This window comes from Orycteropus afer, unplaced genomic scaffold, assembly GCF_000298275.1.
Source record: "Orycteropus afer afer isolate SDZICR_OR568_19922 unplaced genomic scaffold, OryAfe1.0 scaffold00060, whole genome shotgun sequence".
In the NCBI taxonomy this organism is placed as follows: domain Eukaryota; kingdom Metazoa; phylum Chordata; class Mammalia; order Tubulidentata; family Orycteropodidae; genus Orycteropus; species Orycteropus afer.
This window is the reverse complement of record NW_006921647.1, coordinates 3,310,831-3,333,749: the sequence shown is the minus strand read 5'-3', so window position 1 is coordinate 3,333,749 and position 22,919 is coordinate 3,310,831. Positions and strand designations below refer to the sequence as shown.

Sequence of the window (22,919 nt, the reverse complement as noted above, 5' to 3'; positions counted from 1 at the left end):
GGGTTTGAACCGCCAGCCATCTGGTTAGCAGGCAAGTGTCTTAGCCATTATGCTACCAGAGGATAGGCTATAGTAATTTCATTTTCATAGTCTACAGTCACTATTTGCATAATATAACCAACCAATCCCTGCAAGGCACATACCTATCACAGGGCAGGCTGCAGCCCAAAACCAGACAAAAAATATCAAACCAAGTTGTTTACAACTTCCTCAGGAAGTGTAACAAACCTTCTGGGGTAGAAAAGTAGGGTAAGGTTAACTCCTCAGGGCTTAGAGGAAAAACCTTTGAAGCTGTTTTTCTAAATACCAAGGCAAAAGGCCACAGAAAGGACTCGTTTAATCACAAAGGGAGAGGTAGAAGTCTAGACCCCTCACTTGGCCTCCACTCACACCCAAAGTGAAAGAGACTCTTTGTTATTGCTATGAAAGAGTGGAAGTTCCAGCTCCCCACATAGTCTCCACTGATACCACAGTGGGGTGGTCTAGTTACTGTTGAGTGATGATGAAGAGTCCCTACTCTCCACTAGACATCCCTGACAGCTCCACAGCTGGGGTGGGGGGCAGGAGGAACCTTGCTACTGGTGGTGGAGGAGGAAGTCCAGGCTCCCACAGGGGAAATTGTGGTCTTGTTTACTAGCCAAAGAGATAAAAGTCCCAGCTACCTTCTTGTCCTTCTTTGACACCTCCCAGCGGGGCCGACTCGATGGCAAATAACAACAACAACAACAGTGGGGTGTTTGGATGCCTTTCTACAGCCTTGCTAGGGTGGAAGTCTGGGCTCCCTATTGGGACTTTGCTGGCATAGGTTAGGTGGCACCACAATTATTTCTTGACTGGAGTACAGCGATTATCATCTCAAAATTATCTGTCATGCTAGGCTTCCCCTCCCCTTTTTCTTTGACAGAAGAGCATTTTTTGTTTTCTGGGGATTTTTCTTTTTTTAACTGTGCTATTGGTGTTTCCAGACTTTGGGTTTGTTCAGCTCTAACTCTGAGTTATATGAGGCATAAAAGGAAATCAGAGAACTCACCAGAGAGTTGTTCCTTAGGTCCTGAGGGTCTGAACCATCCTACCTTCTTCTCTATACCTTACAGAGTTTTCTTATGTCTGCTTTGTTCACAATGTCCAGGATTTTAATTGTTCTTAATGGGAGGAATGGGGAAAATACATATACTTTCTCTTCCTGGAAGCAGAAGTCTGATCATCATATTTTATAATACAATAATACAGATCCTGAAATAAACGGAAGGGACCCTCAGTTATCATGGCCCTTGCTAGAACTCAGTCATTAGATTAGAAAATTGTCTTCAATTCTATATATGTATATATGTATATATATATTTATATATATACATATATACATATATATATTTGTATATATATATTACAGAAAAAGACACAGACTAGGAGCTGTGAGCTATGCTTGCCCATGCCATGGGGAGAAAAGATGCACTGTGTCCTCAAGGATGTCAAGTCTAATCAGGGAGATATATAAGTAAGCTGTTACTGTACATTGTTGTTGTTAGGTTTCATCAAATCAATTTTGAATCATAGCTATCCTCTAGGACAGAGTAGAATTTCCCCATCAGGTTTTCTTGCCTGTAATCTTTACATGACCAGATCAACAGGTTTTTCTTCCATAGAACCACTGGGAGGGGTTGAACTGCCAACCTTTCAGTTAATAGCCAAGTGCCTAATCTTTGTGCCACCATGGTCCCTTACCATCCATTAGATAAGTATTATTATGGAGATAGAGGCCACAGTGAGCCTGAAAACATAGGACAGATGCCTAACCAAGACTGGGAGTTCAGGGAAGTTTTTAGGAGGAGGTGACTTCTGACCTGAGCATTCAATGATGAGGAAGACAGTAGGGAAAACATGTGCAAACAGAAGAAACAGCAAGGCAAAGGCCCAAAAGCAAATGAGAACATGGAACATTTGAAAATCTGAAAGTAGTTTATTATTGTTATTATTGTGTGCTGTCAAGTCAATCCTGATTCCTAGTAACTTTATAGGACAGAGTAGAACTTTCTCATAGGATTTCTTAGGCTATAATCATTATAGGATCAGATAGCCAGGTCTTTTCTCATGTGGAGCCACTGGTGAGTTTGAACTGCTGACCTTTTGACTTTCTGATAAGCATCAGAGCATTTAACATTGCACCACTAGGGCCCCTTTAGTTCATTACTAAGATCTAAGAAAGAATTCAGAGGGTAGAGAAAAGCACAGGTCATTAAAGACCATGATAAGAAGTTTGGGCTTTATGTTGAGAGCAATGGGAAGCCATTGAAGAACTTAAGGTTGAGAAGTAACAAGATCATTCTCACTTCAGTGAGGACAATGGGCTAGAGGATATGAGGCTATTGGTTGCATTCCAGGAAAGAGACAATAGTGGCTTGGACCAGCAGAGTGACAATGGAAACAGAGAGACTGGACAGATCAGAGAAATGTTTAAAATATAGACTGGGGAAGACTTAGTGCTTGGTTGTCTGTGGGGAGGGAGAACAAAGTCTCAGGACTATCCATTAGATGTTCTTTCTGATTAGTGCCTCTGGGTAGGTGGTGGCATCAGGTATGAAGCTATTGTTGAGTGCCTTTGACTTGATTCTGACTCTTAAGACCCAGTAGGACCAAGTAGAATTGGCTCATACTGTTTCCTGGGCTGTAATTTTTACAGGCGCAGATCACCAGGTCTTTTCTGGAGCTTCTGGTAGGTTCAAACAGTGGACCTTACACTTAGCAGCCAAACACTTAATCATTGCACCACCAAGGCTGATAGTATTATGGTAGGAAGCTCAAAAGGAAAACAGGTTGGGGTGGAATTAGATAAAGATGGCAAGTTCCATTTTGGATTCAAGAAGATTTAGCCTCTTTCAAATGGAGAAATGCAGCAAACAGCCACTGGATAAGGAGCTTAGCAGAGACTTGAGGTAGAGTCATCTGCATAGAGGTGGTAGTCAGAGTACTGAAGGGGGTGAGATCACTTAGGGAGAATGGGGAGAAGAGGAGGGCTAAGCCCGACTCGACGGCACATAACAACAACAACAACAAGTCAGGATCCAAGACAGTGTAGAATCCAGGGGAATCCAGGACATTTAGGGGATGGCCAGAACAGGGGGAGAAAATTAGGGAAAGGAGGGCCAGATACTGCCCATCTCTAATCCCTGTTCCATTGTTAGATTCATGTACAACAGAATTTTCTCCATCTCATTCCTTTTCTTAGTTGAGTTTATCCCACTCAAAAAGTTGTACAATTCTGTCGTCTCCTGGTTTTCCAAGAAGGTATTGTCATCTCTCTCTTCCTTCCTTCCTCTCTCCCTCTCTCTCCACCTTTCTGCCTTTGCTTCTTTAATTCTTTTTCCAGATTGGGCTCATTCTTTTGTTGTTATTGTTGTTGTAAAGATATATAACACAACATTTGCCAATTCAAGACTTTTCATTACAATTAGTGACACTAATTAAATTAATCACGTTGGACAATAACCGCTGTCAAATTTCCTATCATCATAAACAGAAACTCAGTGCCTCCTAAGCAGTGATTCCCCTTTCCCCTTCTCTCCCACCCCTGGTAACCACCGTTAAACTTTAGTCCCTATACTGCCATAGAGCAGCATTATAGAATCTGCTTAAAGTAAAAGATAAAGGGGTTTATTGAAGGATAGAGATGGTTCAGACCAGGAAGACATCCAAATTCACACAGTGAAAATGGCCACTCTGCTGGACAATAGGAAGAAAACATTTTTCCACAAGTAGAGCAGGAACAAAAAGTTGCAAAATCATAATTGTCTGAAAGACAATCAGGGAAGTCAAAGGTGAGTTATCTTACAGTAGGGATGTAACAGGGATAGGTGGATAACACATAAGTGGGATTACCTGTTTGGTTAAGGGTATGAGCTTTTCAGTTTATTACAGCATGGTCACAGGACAATGACAGGACAGGTATTTCTGGCAACCTATTAGGAGCTCTGGTAGCATAGTGGCTAAAGCACTTGACTGCTCACCAGAAGGCTGGCGGTTCAAACCCACCAGCCGCTCCTCTGAAGGAAGGTTGGGCAATCCTACTTCCGTAGTGATACTGCCTCGGAAACCCAAGGAGGGGTCGCTATGAGTCGGGGCCGACTTGACGGCACACAACAACAACATTACTAAAATTGCTTTCTCAATCATGTCTGTTTCTGGGGGAGCATTGTAAAGATTTATTGATGATGCTGTGCATCAAGATTCTTCTGGTATAAGCTCTCACATCTTGCATCTGTTTGACCATAGAGGAAAGATCCTCTGGAAAGAGATTGTAATATCCTGTACCTGCCAGATCTCAGAGAAAATTAATTTCTCCTTTAGGTTATAAGGTTAGGTTAACATCAGAGTTAGAGGAACAGCTATTAGAAGAGACAACTTTAAAATTCAACAAGGATTCTGTAGTCATGACAAGACTTTAAGTTGGAGTTAAAGCTCCACTTTCAAACTGCTGTATTGACACACACCAAGTGTCTATGATTTAAGACTCTCATATAATACATTTGCTAATTCTATGCATGTCAAGTAAGTGAGATCATACAATATGTGCCCTGTTGTGACTGACTTATTCATTTAGCATAATGCTTTCAAGGCCCATCCATATTGTAGTATATAATGTTGTTGTTGTTATGTGCCGTCGACTCAGCCCTGACTCATAGCGACCCCTCCTTGGGTTTCCGAGGCAGTATCACTACGGAAGTAGGATTGCCCAACCTTCCTTCCGAGGAGTGGCTGGTGGGTTTGAACCGCCAGCCTTCTGGTTAGCAGTTAATTGCCTTAGCCACTATGCTACCAGAGCTCCCGTAGTATATAATAGTCACCTTAAATCAGTTTATTCTGTCTTCTTACACATTCCTAGATATCAGAGCCTTTATTTTAATAACACTTGATATTTGTCTGGTTTATGAAGACATGGCAGACAAATAAGAATAGCCTGCCTCTGTATACTCAGGGGGCAAAGAGTAAGCCCTGGAAGTGAATGATAGAGTTATTATTTACAGATCAATCCTGGAGCCAGTATTTTGCTTAAGAGGGGTTTGGAGCTAATACTCTGAATGTGGAGCTGGAGGAGGAGAAACGAATTGCTGCATCTTAGATGTCCATTTGCAAACTTGTAAGACCTCAGTCACTACTCACTGAAGGAGGATGTAGAACAATGTTTTTGTGTAGTATGTTATGCCAATTGAGTTTGAAGTCCCCCACAACCATGATCCGGACCAAGTTCAGTGACTCATTCCCTCAGGATATTTGACTGTGGCTAAGAAGTTATCACCCACATTTTGATCTTATGACTATTCAAAGGAAAAATATTAGAAGAATGATTAAAAATAAAAGAGGTGAAGACGATGAGCCCAAACCTGACCTCGGCACCTTAAGGCAGGGGTAGAACTTGGGTAGTGAAAACAGCGAAAGGGTTTGAAATCACAGAGGTCTGTGGTTCATGGCATTTCCTGCCCAGTGGAGGTTAGATTGGGCAATCTACTTCTGTAGAGATACTGCCTCGGAAACCCAAGGAGGGGTCGCTATGAGTTGAATAGACTCAATGGCAATGAGTTTGGGTTTTTTTGCTTGTTTGTTTGGTAGGTTAGAGAATATAACCCATTTATAAATATGTGCTGAACTGAGGAAATAGGAAATATGGATGATTACTTAGGATGAACTAAAGAAACTACACAAATCATTAAATAATTTCAAATTTTTGTTTTCCCCCTACTCTATAAACTATATTTGGTTACCTCTGGTTAGCAGCCAAATGCCTTATCCATTTTAGCCAATACTGTATCACCAGCATGAAGTCTGACATAATTGCAAGCTATCAATAAGTCCAGTTTAAAATCCATGATCCCACTTAGGAAGGAATGAAGGAAAGAAAAAGAGGCATAAAAGGTTAAGTGGTTGGCTATTAACCAAAGGGTTGGCAGTTCAAATCCACCCAGAGGCACCTTGTAAGAAGGGCCTGGCAAACTACTTCCAAAAGGTCACAGCCATTGAAAACCGTACAGCGCTGTTCTACTCTGGCACACATGGGGTCACCATGAGTCAGAACCAACTCAACGGCATCTGTTTCCCCCTCCTTTGGTATAAATTGAAACCATGTTGTATTTGGTAAGATGTATTAAATGTATAGAAATTAATACACTCATTGTCTTGAACCTAGAGAATGTTTTGGCACATATGCTTTAGTCCACAAAAACTCTGAAAAAGAAAGTGTTATACTGTCATTGAAGAAAGAGGTACGTGCTGATGGTAAGGCTGGGAAGCAACCTGGAGAGACATTTGTGTGACAGACAACTTTTCCTTTTATCTGCAGTTTGCTGATGTAAATCAGCAACGGTAACCATCAATGAAGGACATCAACAACAGTGTTGGGTTTGCTAATTTCCCTGTCACTCCCTGCCCCCTCTGCACAGCACACATACAAACACACACACATACCATTATAAAGAACAATACCTAGAACATTTACACATTGTCTTTATTAGACCGGAAGATCTTTCATTTGAATTTTATAGGAGGAACCTGAAGAAAAGTGATCCTGTTTCTACCATGAAACCCAGAACCCACGGGGTTTCCTTATGTTTATCTGCATGTATTCACTGGTTGACTTGAATGAGAGTAAAGAAAACCCACATCTTCAAGTGAGCAGGCCACCCTAGGGAGAATTTACAGGCAGTTAACCCAATATTTCTTTCTTTCTTTCCATTATCCCTAATACAAATAGAAGACAGTTTGATAACTGAGATTCTGTTGTTTAAAACTAAGAGTCTTGGGATATTTTCAAAAGGTTGATTTTTTTTTCTTTGTAATTTTGCCTATTGCCTCTAGACTATTATTTATAGCTTTCTTCCACTCTACCAATTTAGAATTTCCTAACACAATAGACTATCAAAATAGAAATGAAAAATCCTAATGTTGGTCCTTGTCATAGTTACCTAGTGCTGCCATAACACAAATAACACAAGCGGATGACTTTAAAGAACAGGAATTGATTTTCTCACAGTTCAGGAGGCCAGATGTTTGAATTCAGGGCATGGCTGTAGAGGGAGGTCCTTCCTTAAGTGAAGTCCCACCTGGTCCTTGGCATTTTTTGGTGTCAGTTCCTCTGTGCCTATCTTTAATGTCTATTCTGCTCTTTTTATACTCAGAACTGATTAGGTTAAGGACCCACCCTACTCTGGTATGTCCTCGTAACATAACAAGAGAAAACTCTTATTTCTAAACAAAATCACATTTACAGGTGTAGCAGTTAGGGTTGCAGCACATATTTTGAGGAGTGTGTGTCTGTGTGTGTGGGGGGGGGGGGCGTAATGTAATTCAATACATAACAGCCCTACTAAAAAAGATAGCATGCCATGGTTTTATAAATAATTTGCTCTCATACTTCTTCTACATCCTCTCAGAACCCAAGTTTAGTGTATGAGATAATGGATTATACTTCTGAATAAACAGTGTATGGCTGCCCAAAAAGTGAAGTTACTGCCTACCACTTGTTGTTGTTCTTCGATGCCATTGCGTCAGCTCCAATTCACAGGGACACTATGTCAAACAGAACGAAACACTGCCAAGTCCTGTGCCATCCTCACAATCTTTGTTATACTGGAGCCCATTGTGGAGCCACTGTGTCAACCCATTATGTTGAGGGTTCTTTCCCTTTCTTGACAACCTTCTATTTTACCAACATATGTCCTTCTTCAGGGACTGGTCCTTTCTGACAACATGACCAAAGTCCCTGAGACAAAGTCTGGTCATTCTTGCTTCTGAGGAGCATTCCAACTGTACCTCTTCAAGACAGATTTATTCATCCTACCACTTAGTGTGAAGTAAAAACTTTTGAATATAGTTTCTTTTAAAAAAATTTTTTTAGCTGACTCATAGTGACCTCTCCTTGGGTTTCCAGGTGGTATCTCTATGGAAATAGATTGCCCAGTCTTCCTTCCAAGGAATGGCTGCTGAGTTTGAACCACCAGCCTTCTGGTTAGCAGTTAAATGCATTAGCTCCCAGATTCTAAATAGTATATAAAAAAGAGAAAGATAGCTTATTAAGAACTTTTGCATTTCTGAAATCAGATTTCGAATGGTGAGAGCCTATGACAAGTATACAAAAATATTATAAAGAATCTCTCCACTCCTATACTTGGTGATTCCATTAAGTTGTTTAAAACAAAATAATTTAAAAATCTGTACCCTCCAAAGCCAGGATCTTTTACTGAAATTATCTCATTTAGCCTTCAAAATATTTATTTCTACTCTTTAAAATATCTAGATAGAGACATAAACTATTTTTAAGTTTTTCAAATGTCAGCCTTGAAGCATAGTTCCATGAACTTATATTTGAAAGTAGCTCTCCGTTGCAAGATGCTCAGAGACCCAGTAGACTCAAAGAGTTCTAGGAAAAAAGTTAATAATCTTATTTCCTTGTTACTTAAAAAGACCCAAGTAAGGCATTTCATATACCTGCAGGGAACAGTCAGCTGCCTGCACTGTTATATCACAGCCAGAATTCAGAGCTTTCATCTTTTCCTGCTAACATTTTATGAAGATATTTGTTGCAATAAAATTGATTGACAGTGAACTTAGCAATTTAAACAGCATTTAGATGTCTTTTCCTTTCTAATTCCATTAGACAAGATTAAGCTCACTCGCTAAACCATTCATCAGGATCTCAGGACCCAGTGCTCTGAGACTAGGTCAGAATTTGTGGCCAAGTCCTTTATTCTATGGATCTAATTAGCACCAAGAACAGCCTCTCAAACACGAGTTTATGGCCTGGTCTAGATTCCAAAATTGAAACCATGGAAAAAATTCTCTTATTTCTGTCATTTACAAAATGTGTTGATTGGCAATAAAAAAAAAGATGTCCATATTCCTTCAATATTGGGGCCAATTAACCCATCATTCAACAAGTGTCTTTTTCCTAAGACCTACTGTGGACCCTCAGGATGGAATCAGAGCTAGTGCCGAAATCTGTAAAAATGTTGATAACAAACATTAAACTTTGGTCCAATTCTACAGAGCTCCCGTCTCTTAAAATCATTTGTAATCCTTCTGCAATCCTTCCCACACAGCACTCAATCACCCAGAAAATTCGGCTATTGTCATGATAATGTTGATGGGAGAGGGATGAAGAGTGGAGAATGAGGGTTAAGAGGAAAATCCTGTGCTTAGAGGCCCTGAGAATTGAAGCCTGAGTTTCCTAACACAATGAGGAATTAGAATGCAGACAGACTCCCCTTCACTTTCCTGGCCGCACCACCACTGTGCCTTGTAGGGAATCATATAAATGTGATTTCAGAAAGACAGTCCTGGCATCTTTGCAAACATTTTAAGTTATGGATTCAAAAGGAGAGGGAGGGAGGCCAAGGGAACAGAAGCAACAGCAGCAAGGACACAAGTGTGTTTTCTTTCTTTCCCCACTATTAGCTGGTGCATTAATGCCCGAATATATTGATGTTAAGTCAGTTCCAACTCATAGTGACCTTACAGAACATAGTAGAACTGCCCAGTAGGGTTTCCAAGGCTGGAACCTTTACAGAAGCGGACTACCACATCTTTCTTCCATAGAAAAGCTGGTGAATTCGAACTACGGACCTTTTGGTTAGTAGCCAAGTGCTTAACACTTCATCACCAGGGCCCCTCTGGTGCATCAGTAGGAGAAACAAAACAGGTTATTCTTTGGGTTGTGGTCCTGCTGCTTTCTGTTTAACCTGGAACACTCACTAATTGGTCTGCATTTCTTTTTCCATCCCAGGACAGCTTTCCTGCCCGCTTTGGAGGAGTCCATTTTGTCAACCAGCCTTGGTACATCCATGCCTTGTACACACTCATCAAACCATTCCTTAAAGACAAGACAAGGAAAAGGGTAATGCAAACAAGTGTATTATGGAAATCCCAGAGAATGTACAGTGATCATATGGTGCACCTTCTTTCTCTTATTTTTGCTGTGACTTTTCAGCTTTTCTGCAGCCACTGAGCATTTGAGTCTCAGCTGGAGTTTGCAAATGGCCTGAATTTAATCAATAATTCAGTAGAACTGGATTACTTTCAGAGTTCCAACAACAACCCAAAGGAAACTTTGAATGCATGCAAATACCAGCTGCTCATTTTACTGGAAATGCTTGTGGGAGCTACTAGGTCCAGCAGCATTCTGTTTATGGAATATTTTAGTAGCTAATGTTTTTGTCCTGCAAATGTATTATCACTATGAAGAAGGTTTATAATTTCTTTGGCTTTCTTCCCATGTTCCTGGGTCATAGCTGCCAATGCCATCACCTGTCAGGCTGGTAGAGCCTTCTTCATTGGAAATAATAACACTCTGATGCGGAACAACAACAACAAAAAAATCACCAAACTTATTGTCGTTGACTCGAATCCGACTCATTGCAACTCCTCCTTGAGTTTCCTAGGCAGTATCTCTACAGAAGTAGATTGCCCAGTCTTCCTTCCATGGAGTGGCTGGTGGGTTTAAACCCGCAGCCTTCTGGTTAGCAGTCAAATGTCTTAGGTACTATGCCACCAGAGCTCCCCTGTGATACAGAAGACTTGTTTATATCAATTACATCAGCTGGTGATATTTGGGAATCAGTATCTTCCACTGGAACTGGACTTTCTCATAGCATTCTGGTTAGCTGAGTAACTAAACATTCCTTAACCACTCTGATTCTTTGTTTCCTCATTTATAAAATAGGAAAACACCCATATCCCAGAATTATTTAATGAAACAGTGTATTAAGCATGTAGTATAACACCACTTGTATATTAGAGACTCAGGAACCTTTATTTCTCTTTACTATTTAGTTACCTTCTCTTCAATGCTTTCTGATTTCAGTTCCTTTCTGGGTCAGGAGTGCCACTCCTAAAAGGAATCTGGTGGCCAGGAACTTCTTTCCAACATTTTACCCAGAGGCTGATACTAGAGAAGTGTTCTGAGTGTTTGGGGGCACTGATGAAGTGAGGGATAGCCCCCACCACACACACACGTACACACACACACACACACACACTGCTGGTCTCCTAATTTCTAGATTTCGTGTTCTTCCAAGTCTTTGGGGAAATTATTATATGGGTACCAGTTAACAGGGGAGCTGGTAGCATAGTGCACTTGACTGCTAACCAGAAGGCTGGCAGTTCAAACCTACCAGCCACTCCTCGGAAGGAAGGTTGGCCAATCTACTTCTGTAGTGATACTGCCTCAGAAACCCAAGGAGGGGTCATTATGAGTCAGGTCAGACTTTACAGCACATAACAGCCAATACAACAACAACAAATTAACAGTTGCCATCAAGTTGATTCCAACTCATAGTGACCCCATATGTTTCAGAGGAGAGCTGTGATCCATAAGATTTTTAATGGCTGATCTTTCAGGAGTAGGTCACCAGGCCTTTCTTCCAAGGTGCCTGTGGGTGGACACCAACATCCAATCTTTTGGTTAGCAGCTGAATGCTTTAACCATTTACATCACCCCGGGACTGCCGTACTAGGGTATGGGAGGTGAGATCCATTGTCCTCAAATGAACATGGAATTAGGAAATAGAACTCAATTCATATGGGGATAGGACAGTGCTACAGGCAGAGAAGTGTCCAAGAGTATTCCCAATATGGCCTAGGCTTCCCACTGGCTTCACGGACTACTCAGGAAATTACCCAGGGGAATTCCTCCCACAAAGCAATGGACTCTTGCTGCTTTGTTGTAAAAGGGAGGTTCTGGTGCCCTGGGCACCAGAAACAGAATCTGACAGGTGGGAGACCAGCCTTCCCACTTCTGCATTCCTCAAACCATCTAGTGGGACCCCCAAAAGCAAGAACCAGCTTCTGTAGCCCTTCCCAAACTTTCAGAACCCTAACTGTTGGGTCAACAGGCCTGAATATTTGCTGTAAACATCAGGGTTAATATTTAGTTTCAGTTTTTCCCTGCTTCAAATGTTACAGTCTCTCCTTTAAGGAGTTTTGGCAAAGCCTGAACAAGTGAATTTCTTCAAAACAAATTAGTCTTATTCAAATTCAATTGTACACAATTTCAATGTTAAAAAATGAACATTTTTCCTGAAGTACTACAATATTCTTCTAAAAAATTTACCACTTAGTTTTTTTGTTCCTTTTACATTTAAAAGATGACAGTTAATCCAGTACCATGGAACAAGGTAGCAAGGGTTTATTACTGAAATCCCGTATTTATATACTTTAAAATCACCTTTATATTTCATCACCATTAACTGTGATGTGGGAGTAAGGATGGTAGGGTATGTGCATGTATGTATAGTTCACGGTCATCCTATATATGGATATAACTTATGCATATTGACCCTGGAACTAAAGAAGTGTGCCAAAAATTTCATTACAGAGACTATTTTAAATAAATTTTCAAGACTCAGTTCCTCCATTGTGGCTTATCTGCTTTGTGGGTTTGTATGAAAACAACTGCATTTGGAGGTACATCTTCCCTTGCTTGACCAATTTTCATCATCATCCATTATATACTAAGAAGATGCAAACATTAGTCCCCAATCTAGCCAAAAATGGAGAATTGCAGCAAAGTTTCAATTTTTGAATTAAAAATTTTCAATTCCATTGACTAAGAACTAATTAAGCCCCTTTATTGCGCCCATACCACCCTGGGAGCTGAGAAGCAGCATCCTTTGTCAGGAGAATTCTTCTGTTTGTGAAGAAAGACATAAAGGAATAATCCAGAAAAAAAAAAAAACAGCAGAAGTCAGCAGATAATGAAGCGTTAATTGTCAGGAGGCAGGGGTAGGGGCACAGGTCACTGGGGAAGATTGAGGAAGAAGCTGTGATTTGCTCTGAGAAGGATGGTGAGGATCTGGGAGGCACAGAGGGCAGGAAAGCTCTGCAGATGGGATAAGAGAGGCTGGCTGAGATCTGTGTGACAAGCATGATTGGTGTTTTGGGTGATCTGCATCACTACTCCTTTCATTAGCAGAAATAATTAGGAGATGACTATATGTATAAATTTGGGCTATGGCCAAATAATGCCCAGTTTGTTCGTAAACTTCATTTGTAAGGACTATTAATTCAGCCTATTTTCAAGTAATAAATTAGTATTTTAAAAAGACAGTCACAGACACAGAAATGAATGCCTCTTTAAACACCATGATCACCAGTAGTGCATCCAATTTGTCATTGCTAAACTATATATTAGATTAAATGCTGGGTCATATGTTCAGATTTTTTATAGCTAATTTTCCTTTCTTTCCAGATTTTCCTGCATGGAAACAATTTAAACAGCCTTCATCAGCTAATACACCCTGAATTTTTGCCCTCTGAATTTGGAGGAACCCTTCCTCCTTATGACATGGGGACATGGGCTCGGACATTGCTCGGCCCTGACTACAGTGATGAAAATGACTATACTCATACTTCCTATAATGCAATGCATGTGAAACATACATCCTCCAATCTGGAGAGAGAATGCTCCCCCAAGCTGATGAAAAGGTAAGGCCTGGGCTCATAGAGGCTCCCAGTTGAGATCAAGAGGGATTGCTGATTTGGACCTATTGTGGGTTAAGTAATTGAAGGCTTTTATGGGAACAGAATTTGAATAAAATAAATTGCAAGACATTTTCAGTTGATTTCACTAGAACTGAAAACAAATGGGGCTTGGCTGGTCCAGAAATATAGTTATCCCCTTTGCACTGAAAGGATAGTTAAAGGCTAGGATCTCAGTTTTAGTCTGGTTATAGCCCTGATTTTTACTGAACCTATAAATACACCCAAAATGAAATGTGGGAACTTTGAGACACACTCGATGGGAAAACAATCTACCAGAAAATGTTCCCCCATCATTCATCCGTTTAGAAACATTCATTGAGCATTTACTTGGCTCCAGGCATTAACCAGTCACTGGGAGTATAAATATTAACAAGACATCAAAAGAATATGTGCTTGTCTTAATTGAGTTATCTAGAGAAGCAAACCAGTGAGACATGTGTGTGTGTGTATGTCTGTGCATGTAGATAGATAGATCAATAGATACTTTGACTTCAAGGAAATATACTCAATTGTAGGGCTGTCAAGTCCCAAATCTATAGATTAGGCAGCAGGCTGGGACTTCTGCTGGCTCATGGAATTGTAGGGGCTGAAAAATCTGAAACCTATATGTCAGATGGCAAGTTTGAGACTTCTGCAGTCCCAAGACCTAGAGGTCAGACAAGAAGAGCGATGGCCAAGAGAAAAAGAAAGTCTTCCCCTAGAGCCAGTGCTCTTAATTCAGACTTCCAGCCTTCTAAACTATGAGAAAATGAATTTCTGTTTGTTAAAGCCACCGCTTGTGGTATTTCTGTTATATCAGTACTAAGTAACTAAAATAGAATTTGGTACCATCAGGGTGGTGCAACTCTAACAAATACCTAAAAATGTGGAAGTGATTTTGGAATTGAGTAATGGGTAGAGGCTAGAGGATTTCATAAAAAAGCCCTAGTTTGCCTTGAAGAGACTGTTGCTAGAATTATGGAAATTAAAGAAATCTTGAGGCCTCAGAAAGAATTAAGAACTATAATGAAAGCTTGTTTTGCCATGAAGAGAATGTTGCTAGAAATTTGGACACTAATAGTGCTTCTGAAGAGGATTTAAAAGAAAATGAAGAACATGTGATTAGATAGATACGGGAGAGAAGGTGATTTTTTTTTTTTTTTTTAGCAGTGGCAAAGAATTTGTCTGAATTATGTTTGGTGGGAGAATGTTGCTAGAAATTTGGACACTAATAGTGCTTCTGAAGAGGATTTAAAAGAAAATGAAGAACATGTGATTAGATAGATACGGGAGAGAAGGTGATTTTTTTTTTTTTTTTTAATGCAGTGGCAAAGAATTTGTCTGAATTATGTTTGGTGGGAAATAGAACTTGGAAATTTGGGTAAGGAGGTTTCTAAGACATCTCTTAAAGGGGCAGCATGGTTTCTCCTTGCTGCATATAGTAGATGTGGGAGGTAAGAGATGGATTCAGAAATGAATTGTGAAGAATAAAACCAGAATATAAAGATTAGGAAAATTCTGTTATACAAACTAAGGACATGTCCTACAAATCTCACCAAAGACATGATAACTCAATCTTTTGTTCAAAAGACTCAGCCTATGACTGAGTCTCTATTCAATCACCACAGCAGAAAAGAACAGAGGCAGTACAAACTGAAGAAAAGCTGCCTGCTCCGGGAATTCTACAGGAATTCTACAGGCAGAAAACGGGCCAGTGGAGTGTCTTCATTGCAAGCATCTGTTGTCTTCCAAGAAAAGGAAGGCACCATCCCAGGAACAACTTGGAGATCAGCTGAACTGTTGGAGGACCATGGCAAGGAAGGCTGCCTTCATTTCAAAGGATGGAGTCACTACCCATATTTCAAAAAGTGGAAAAAGTGCTTCCTTGGACTGCTTTTTGTTTCTTTCTGTTGTACATAAGGTCACTATGAGTTAAAGCTGACTCAACAGTACCTAACTACCACAACAAGATTTCAAATAGTCAGATCTCCACCATCTTGTCTCCAGAGTGTGGGGCTGCTTTTCAGGTGGGCCAAGAAGCTTCACCCAAAGCTGAGGGGTCAGGGCTGTCATGCCCAAGGCCCAGGAGAATGGGGCCTTTGCCCAAAGTTGAAGGGGTGGGGCTACCATATCCACAGGCCAAGAGAACAGTGCCACCAGGAGCTGAGGTGGTGACCAGGAGAATGGGCCTGTCCAAAGCCCAGGGAGCAGAGTTGCTGTAACAGTGCATCTGGAATGAAGGGCTGATGTCAGCTGAGGTCCCTCCACCCAGAATCTGGAGAGCACAGCCAACATCCAGAGTCTGGAGGGCAGGGCCATTGCCCAGATGGTCCCAGAGAACAGATCATTATTTTTAAGGCTTGAGAATTAATTATGTTCTGTTGGTCTTGGGACTTGCTTGATACCCATGACTTTCACATTTGGCAAGGGAAAGTCTACCTTTATCTGTACTTGAGAAGCACAGATAAGGGAAAATAGATGCCATGTGACATGAAGATCACCAAAGAATTGAATAGGTGAAGTTGAAAGGAGACAAGGACCTCCCCTCAGAAGTGACACACAGAGAGAGAAAGCCTTCTCCTAGAAATGGTACCTTGAATTTGGATTTGTACCCTCTTAAACTGTGAAAAACTAATTTTTGCTTGTTAAAGCCACCCACTTGTGGTATTTCTGTTATACCAGCACTAAGAAACTAAAGGAGTGCCTCAGGAAAGTCTTCTAAGTAAGGCATTTATAAAATGGAGGACATTTGAATTGGACTCTGAAGCACGAAGTACAAGCAACCTAGACTTAAAAAAGGGAAAAGGCATTCCAAGCAGAGGATACAGCCTAGGTAGAGGTTTGGAGGCTGAAGAGTGTGGGATATTCTAGTATGGCCTATAACCTAGGTATATGGAAGTGCAGGGTAGACAAATAAAATTCAAAACATAGTTGGAGGCAGATGTGAAGTAAAATATTATATTCAGTGGGATGCCATAGAAAAGTTTTGTTTTGTTTTATTTAATTTGATATGTGGAGGAGCTCTGGTGATACAGTGCCTAAGGCATTTGACTGCTAACCAGAAGGTTGGGAGTTCAAACCCACTACACAGCCACTACACAGAAGTAAGATGGGGCAATCTACTTCCACAAAGATTTACTGCCTCGGGAACCCAATGGGGTCATTATGAGTCAAATCAACTCAATGGCAGTGAGTTTGGTTTTGGTTTGGTTTCTTATTTAAAAATTGAAACCTTATGGCTAAGGCTAAATTCCCCTCCAACCATTTTCCCTAATCTCAATTGCAATCCATTTCCAAAGATAACTACTGATATGAGAATAAGATGTGCCCATTCAGTCTGTTTTCCATGCATTACCACATCTGTTGCTGTTGCTGTTGTTGTTGTTAGGTGCTGTCAAATCAGCTCTGACTCATAGCAACCCTATGTACTCAGAACAATACACTGCCTGGTCATACATCATTCTTACAATCTTTGCTACACCTGAGCCCATCGTTGTAGCCACTGTGTTAATCCGTCTCATTGAGAATCTTCCCCTTTTTTCATTGACCCTTCACTTTACCAAGTGTGATATCCTGCTCCAGGGAATGGTCCCATCTGACGACATGAACAAAGTTGGTGAGACAAAGTCTGGCTATTTTCACTTCCAAGGAGTATTCTGGCTGCACTTTTCCCAGGACAGATTTTTTTTCGTTCTTTTAGCAGTCCATGGTACTTTCAGTATTCTTCTCCAACATGACAACTTAAAAGCATCAACTCTTCTTTGACCTTCCTTATTCATTGTCTAGCTCTCACATGCACATGAGGTGATTGAAAATATCATGGCTTAAGTTAGATGCACCTTAGTCTTCAAAGAGATGTCTTCGCTCTTCAGCATTTTAAAGAGGTCTTTTGCAGCAGATTTGAGCAATACAATATGACATCTGATTTCTTGACTACTGTTTCCCTTGGTGTTGATTGTGGATCTGAGTAATATGAAATCTTTGACAATTTCAATCTTTTCTCCATTTATCATGAGATTTATTGGTCCAGTTGTGAAGATTTTCATTTTCTTTATGTTGAGGCATACATAATCCATACTGCAGATTGAAGTCTTTAATCTTCATCAGCAAATGTTTCAAGTCATCTTCACTTTCAGCAATCAAGGTTGTGTCATTTGTATATCACAGATTGTTAATGAATCTTCCTCCAATCCTGATGCCACATTCTTCTTCATATAGTCCAGCTTCTCAATTATTTGCTCAGCATATAGATTGAATAAGTATGGTGAAAGGATACAACCCTGACACACACCCTTCTAGATTTTAAACCATCAGTATGTCCTTATTCTATTTGAACGATAGACTCCTGGTCTATGTACAGATTCCTCATGAGCACAATTAAGTGTTCTTGAATTCCATTTGTTCTCAATACAATCCATAATTCATCATCCACACAGTCAAATACATTTGGATAGTCAATAAAATATAAGTAAACATCTTTCTGGTACTCTGCTTTCGGCCAAGATCCATCTGACATCAGCAATGATATCCCTCATTCCACATACTCTTCTGAATCTAGCTTACATTTGTTGGAAGTTCCCTGTCAATCTACTGCTGCAATCATTCTATAATTATCTTCAGCAAAATTTTACTTGCATGTGATGTTAATGATATTGTTCGATAGTTTCCAAATTCAGTTGGATCATCTTTCGTTGGAATGAGTACACATTTGGATCTCTTCCAATCATTTGGCCAGGGAGCTGTCTTCCAAATTACTTAGCATAGATAAGTAAGTAATTGCCTCTAGTGTGGGATCCATTTGTTGAAACATCTCTGTGGGTATCCTGTCAATTCCTGGAGCTTTGTTTTTAGTCAATTCCATCAGCGCAGCTTCAACTTCTTTCTTAGATATTGTTGGTTCGTGATCATATGCCACTTCCTGAAATAGATGAACATTGATTAATTCTTTTTGTACAGTAATTCTTTGTGTATTCCTTCCATCTTCTTTTGATGTTTCCTGCATCATTCAATATTTTGTCCATAGAATCTCCATGTTGCAACCCAAGGCTTGACTTTTTTCTTTAGTTCTTTCAGCTTGAAAAATGCTGACTGTGTTCTTCTCTTTTGGTTTTCTAACTCCAGGTCTTTGCACATTCCATTATAAAAATGTACTTTGTCTTTTCAAGCTGCTCTTTCAAATCTTCTGTTCAGCTCTTTTATCTTGTCATTTCTTCCATTTTCTTTAGCTACTCTCCATTCAAGAGCAAATTTCAGAGTCTCTTCTGACATCCACTTTGGTCTTTTCTTCCTTTCCTGTCTTTTTAATGACCTTTTGCTTTCTTCACATCTGATGTTCTTGATGTCATCAATAATTCCTCTGGTTTTTAGTCATTGCTGTTCAATGTGTCAAATCTATTCTTCAGATGTCTCTAAATTCAGATGGGATATAATTAAGGTCATATTTTGGCTCCCATGGACTTGTTCTAATTGTGTTTAGCTTCAATTTAAATTTGCATATGAGCAATTGATAGTCTATTCCACAGTCAGCTCTAGGCCTTGTTTCAGCTGAAGATATTGAGCTTCTCCATAGCCTCTTTCCACAGATGTAGTCGATCTGATTCTTGTGTATTTCATCTGGTGAAGTCCACATGTATAGCCATCGTTTATGTTCTTGAAAATTTCTTTGCAAAGGGTAAGTCGTAGGTCTTGCAAAATTCTATCATGCAATCTCTGGTATCATTGCTATCAGCAAAGCCATATTTTCCAGCTACCAATGATTCTTCTTTGTTTCTGACTTTCACATTCCAATCACCAATAATAATCAATACATCATGATTGTATATTTGGTCAGACTGCAGAAGTTGGTAAAAATCTTCAATTTCCTCATCTTTGCCTTTAGTGGTTGGTGCATGAATTTGAGTAGTCATAGTATTAACAGGTCTTCCTTGTAGGCATATGGATAATATCCTATCACTGACAGCACTGTACTTCAAGATAGATCTTGAAATATTCTTTGTGATAAGGAATGCTACACCGTTCCTCTTCAATTTGTGATTCCTGGCATAATAGATCATATAATTGCCTGATTCAAAATGACCAAAATCAGTCCATTTCATTTCATTAAAGCCTAGGATATGGATCTTTAGGTGTTCCATTTCATTTTTGACAACTTTTAATTTTCTTACTATTATACTTCATATATTCCATGTTCTGATTGTTAATGGATGTTTCCAACTATTTCTTCCCATTTTGAGCCATTATATCTGAGTCATAATTCGAGACTACCTTGACAAGATAGTAGTTCTATACACATCTTCTTTCCCCCACCAAGGTATGACTTTCCCACCCTGTGGCCCTTGTGACAGCATCCTTTAGCCTTGCTCATATAGGTTGCAGACAGCAATGGCACGGGCACTGAGCAGACTGTGTGTCATCCCTGATGCCAGCAAGAAGGGATTACACCTCCTGTTGAAATGTGTCTGTGTCAGGTGCCTACTGATCGATGCAGCTCCCTCCAAGAAAATTACAGGAACTGGACAGCCACAATTCATAGTATCCTTTTGACCCCTCAGAACCCATAGAGACATGGGAAAATTAAAAAGAGAATTTGAAGAGACCTTAAAGGTCACCTACGCTATGTTCCCACCTGATAGATTGGCCATTTCTCCAGCACCTACTACAGACCGCCAGCCAGCTCCAGTCTGAACCCACCCAGTGACAGGCAGGCTGCTCAGTGGCAGCTTGTCCTCTGCTGAATAGTCTGGTTAGAAAGCACCTCCTTCTTTGGAGCCAGAGGACAGTGCACTGTCTTCCGATAGCACCATAATTTCCAGTAGGTAAGAGGTGCATATTGTCTTAACTCCTGCAATACTTCTCAAAAGTGCTTCAGACCCTTTTGGAGTTAAGAGTGCTTTTGTGGACTATCCTGGGGGCCTAATCACTTTGTATTATATGAGCAAAAGGTGTTTTGAGTTCCAAGTGGCTGTCCTGACAGATTAAATTTGGAATTCGCATGTAGTAAAATTCTAGAAATCTGTAATTCTTAGCAAATAAGGGGGTGGTTCTAATAAGCTCCTTTCTCAAGAAAATTGAGAGCCCCTTAAGCAGAAAACACCTTTTAAAATTACTACTTAGATAGAATTTTCTCTAAACAGATTCAATATTGCCCTGTTCTCTAATACAATGCGATTTGGAGGTAGGTGGCATTATCTGCTTTGATGACTAAGTATCCCTGAGTTATACGTTTTTAACTTTTTCTTTCAGTTTTCCTAATTTTAATTTTCAGAAACTACTTTCTTGCCCCCAGGCTGTCTGTTGTCTCTTTCCATTCTCAGGAGTGTAATTGAAACATCTCATTCCCTCCTATGTAATTCACTGCTTGAATATGTTTTGAGCTTGAAAAGTAGGTAACCAAACTTATTAACACTGCCCAACAAATTTAAAATACGAGCTTTGTATTAGTTATGATTACTTCAGCTGTAAGTAAGAGATAACTCCACCTGTACTGCTTTAAAAAGTAAGGAAAATTTATTATTTCACGTAATGAACATCTCAAAGTAAAGTAGCTGCAGAACTGTTTATTTTAGTGGCTCCAGTGGTATCAGCAAGAGCGCAGGGTCTCTTTATCTCTCCACTGTGTCCAGCATCATTGGAGGCTTATCAGGAGTCTACCCATGAGTCCGGAGGGAGAATGATGCCCAAATAGAAGGAGTTTTTGCCCACTAGAAAGGAAGAAGGGAATTATGTCTTTCATGTGACCAACAGTCCTGTTTCAGGCTTAACGCAGAAGGCCTGACAGTTCTGCCCTGGGAAGTAAGTCTTTAATCAGCATGAGATTTTGTGACATCTTTTCCAGTTATTTGGCAATGTTTTTAGATTACTTTCCAGGTCTAACATTTATCACTGATTAAGTAATTAAAATAGCTTTATTGTTGTTAAGTGCCATCGAGCAGGTTCTGACTCATAGCAACCCCATGTACAAAAGAACAAAACACTGCCCAGTCTTGTGTCATCCTCATAATTGCTTGAGCCCCTTGTTGCAACCACTGTGTCTATCAATTTCATTGAGGGTTTTCCTCTTTTCCCTTGACCCTCTACTTTACCAACCATGATATTCTTCTCCAAGGAATGGTCCCTCCTAATAACATGACCAAAGTACAAGAGATGAAGTCTCACCATCCTTACTTCTAAGGAGTATCCTGGCTGTACTTCTTCCAAGACAGATTTGTTTACTTTTCTGGTAGTACATGGTATAATCAATATTCTTTGCCAACATCATAATTCAAATTTATCAATGCTTCTTTGATCTTACCATTCACTATCTATCTTTCATGTGACTATGAGGCAATTGAAAATGCCATGGCTTGGGTTAGGCACCCTTTAGTCTCAAAGTGGCATCTTTGCTTTTCAACACTTTAAAGAGGTCTTTTGCAATAGATTTGCCCAGTGCAGTACATTGTTTGATTTCTTGACTGCTGTCTCACAGGCTTTGATTGTGGATCCAATAAAATGAAATTCTTGACAATTTCAATCTTTTTCTCTGTTTATCGTGATGTTATTTATCGGTCCAGTAGTGAGGGGTTTTGTTTGTTTGATTGTTTTCTTCATGTTGAGGTGCAATACATACTGAAGTCTGTAATCTTCGATCTTTATTTGTAAGTTCTTCAAGTTCTCTTCACTTTCAGCTAGTAAGGTTGTATCATTTGCATATTGCAGGTTGCTAATGAGTCTTCCCCCAATCCTGATGCCACATTCTTCTTTATATAGTACAGCTTCTTAGATTATTTGCTCAGCATACAGATTGAACAAGTATGCTGAAAGGACACAAACATTATGCACATTTTCCTGATTTTAAACCATGAAGTTATTCTATTCGAACAACTGTTTCTTGGTTTATGTACAGGTTCCGTATGAATACAATTAAGTGTTCTGAAATTCCCATTCTTCACAATGTTGTCTATAATTTTTCATGACCCACACAGTCGAATGCCTTTGCATAGGCATAAAATACAGATAAACCTCTTTCTGATATTCTCTACTTTCAGCCAATATCCATTTGACATCAGCAATGATACCCTTCATTCCACATCCCTTTCTGAATCCAGCTTGAATTTCTGGCAGTTCCCTAGTGATACACTGCTGTCACCATTTTAAAATTATTTTTAGCAAAATTTTACTTGTGTGTATATTAGTGATATTGTTTGATAATTTCCACATTCTGTTGGATCACCTTTCTTTTAAATGGGCACAATATGGACCTTTTCCAGTTGAATGTCTAGGTAGCTGTCTTCCAATTTCTTTACATAGATGAGTGCCTGCTTCCAGTATTGCAGTATTGCAGAGTTGAAACATCTCAGTGAATATTCCATCAATTCCTGAACGCTTGTTTTTAGCCAGTGCCTTCAGTGCATCTTGGACATTTTCTTTTCTTTTTTTTTTTT

General features: G+C 39.9%; 1 protein-coding gene across 1 annotated transcript in view; it reads left to right on the top strand.

Moving 5' to 3' along the window:
* CLVS1 (clavesin 1) overlaps positions 1-22,919 on the top strand; it is a 304,398-nt gene that overhangs the window by 227,987 nt on the left and 53,492 nt on the right. Inside the window, exons 3-4 of the mRNA XM_007939475.2 lie at positions 9,767-9,877; positions 13,229-13,464. Coding sequence (XP_007937666.1) covers positions 9,767-9,877; positions 13,229-13,464 — 347 coding nt within the window. The remainder of the gene's footprint in view (positions 1-9,766; positions 9,878-13,228; positions 13,465-22,919) is intronic.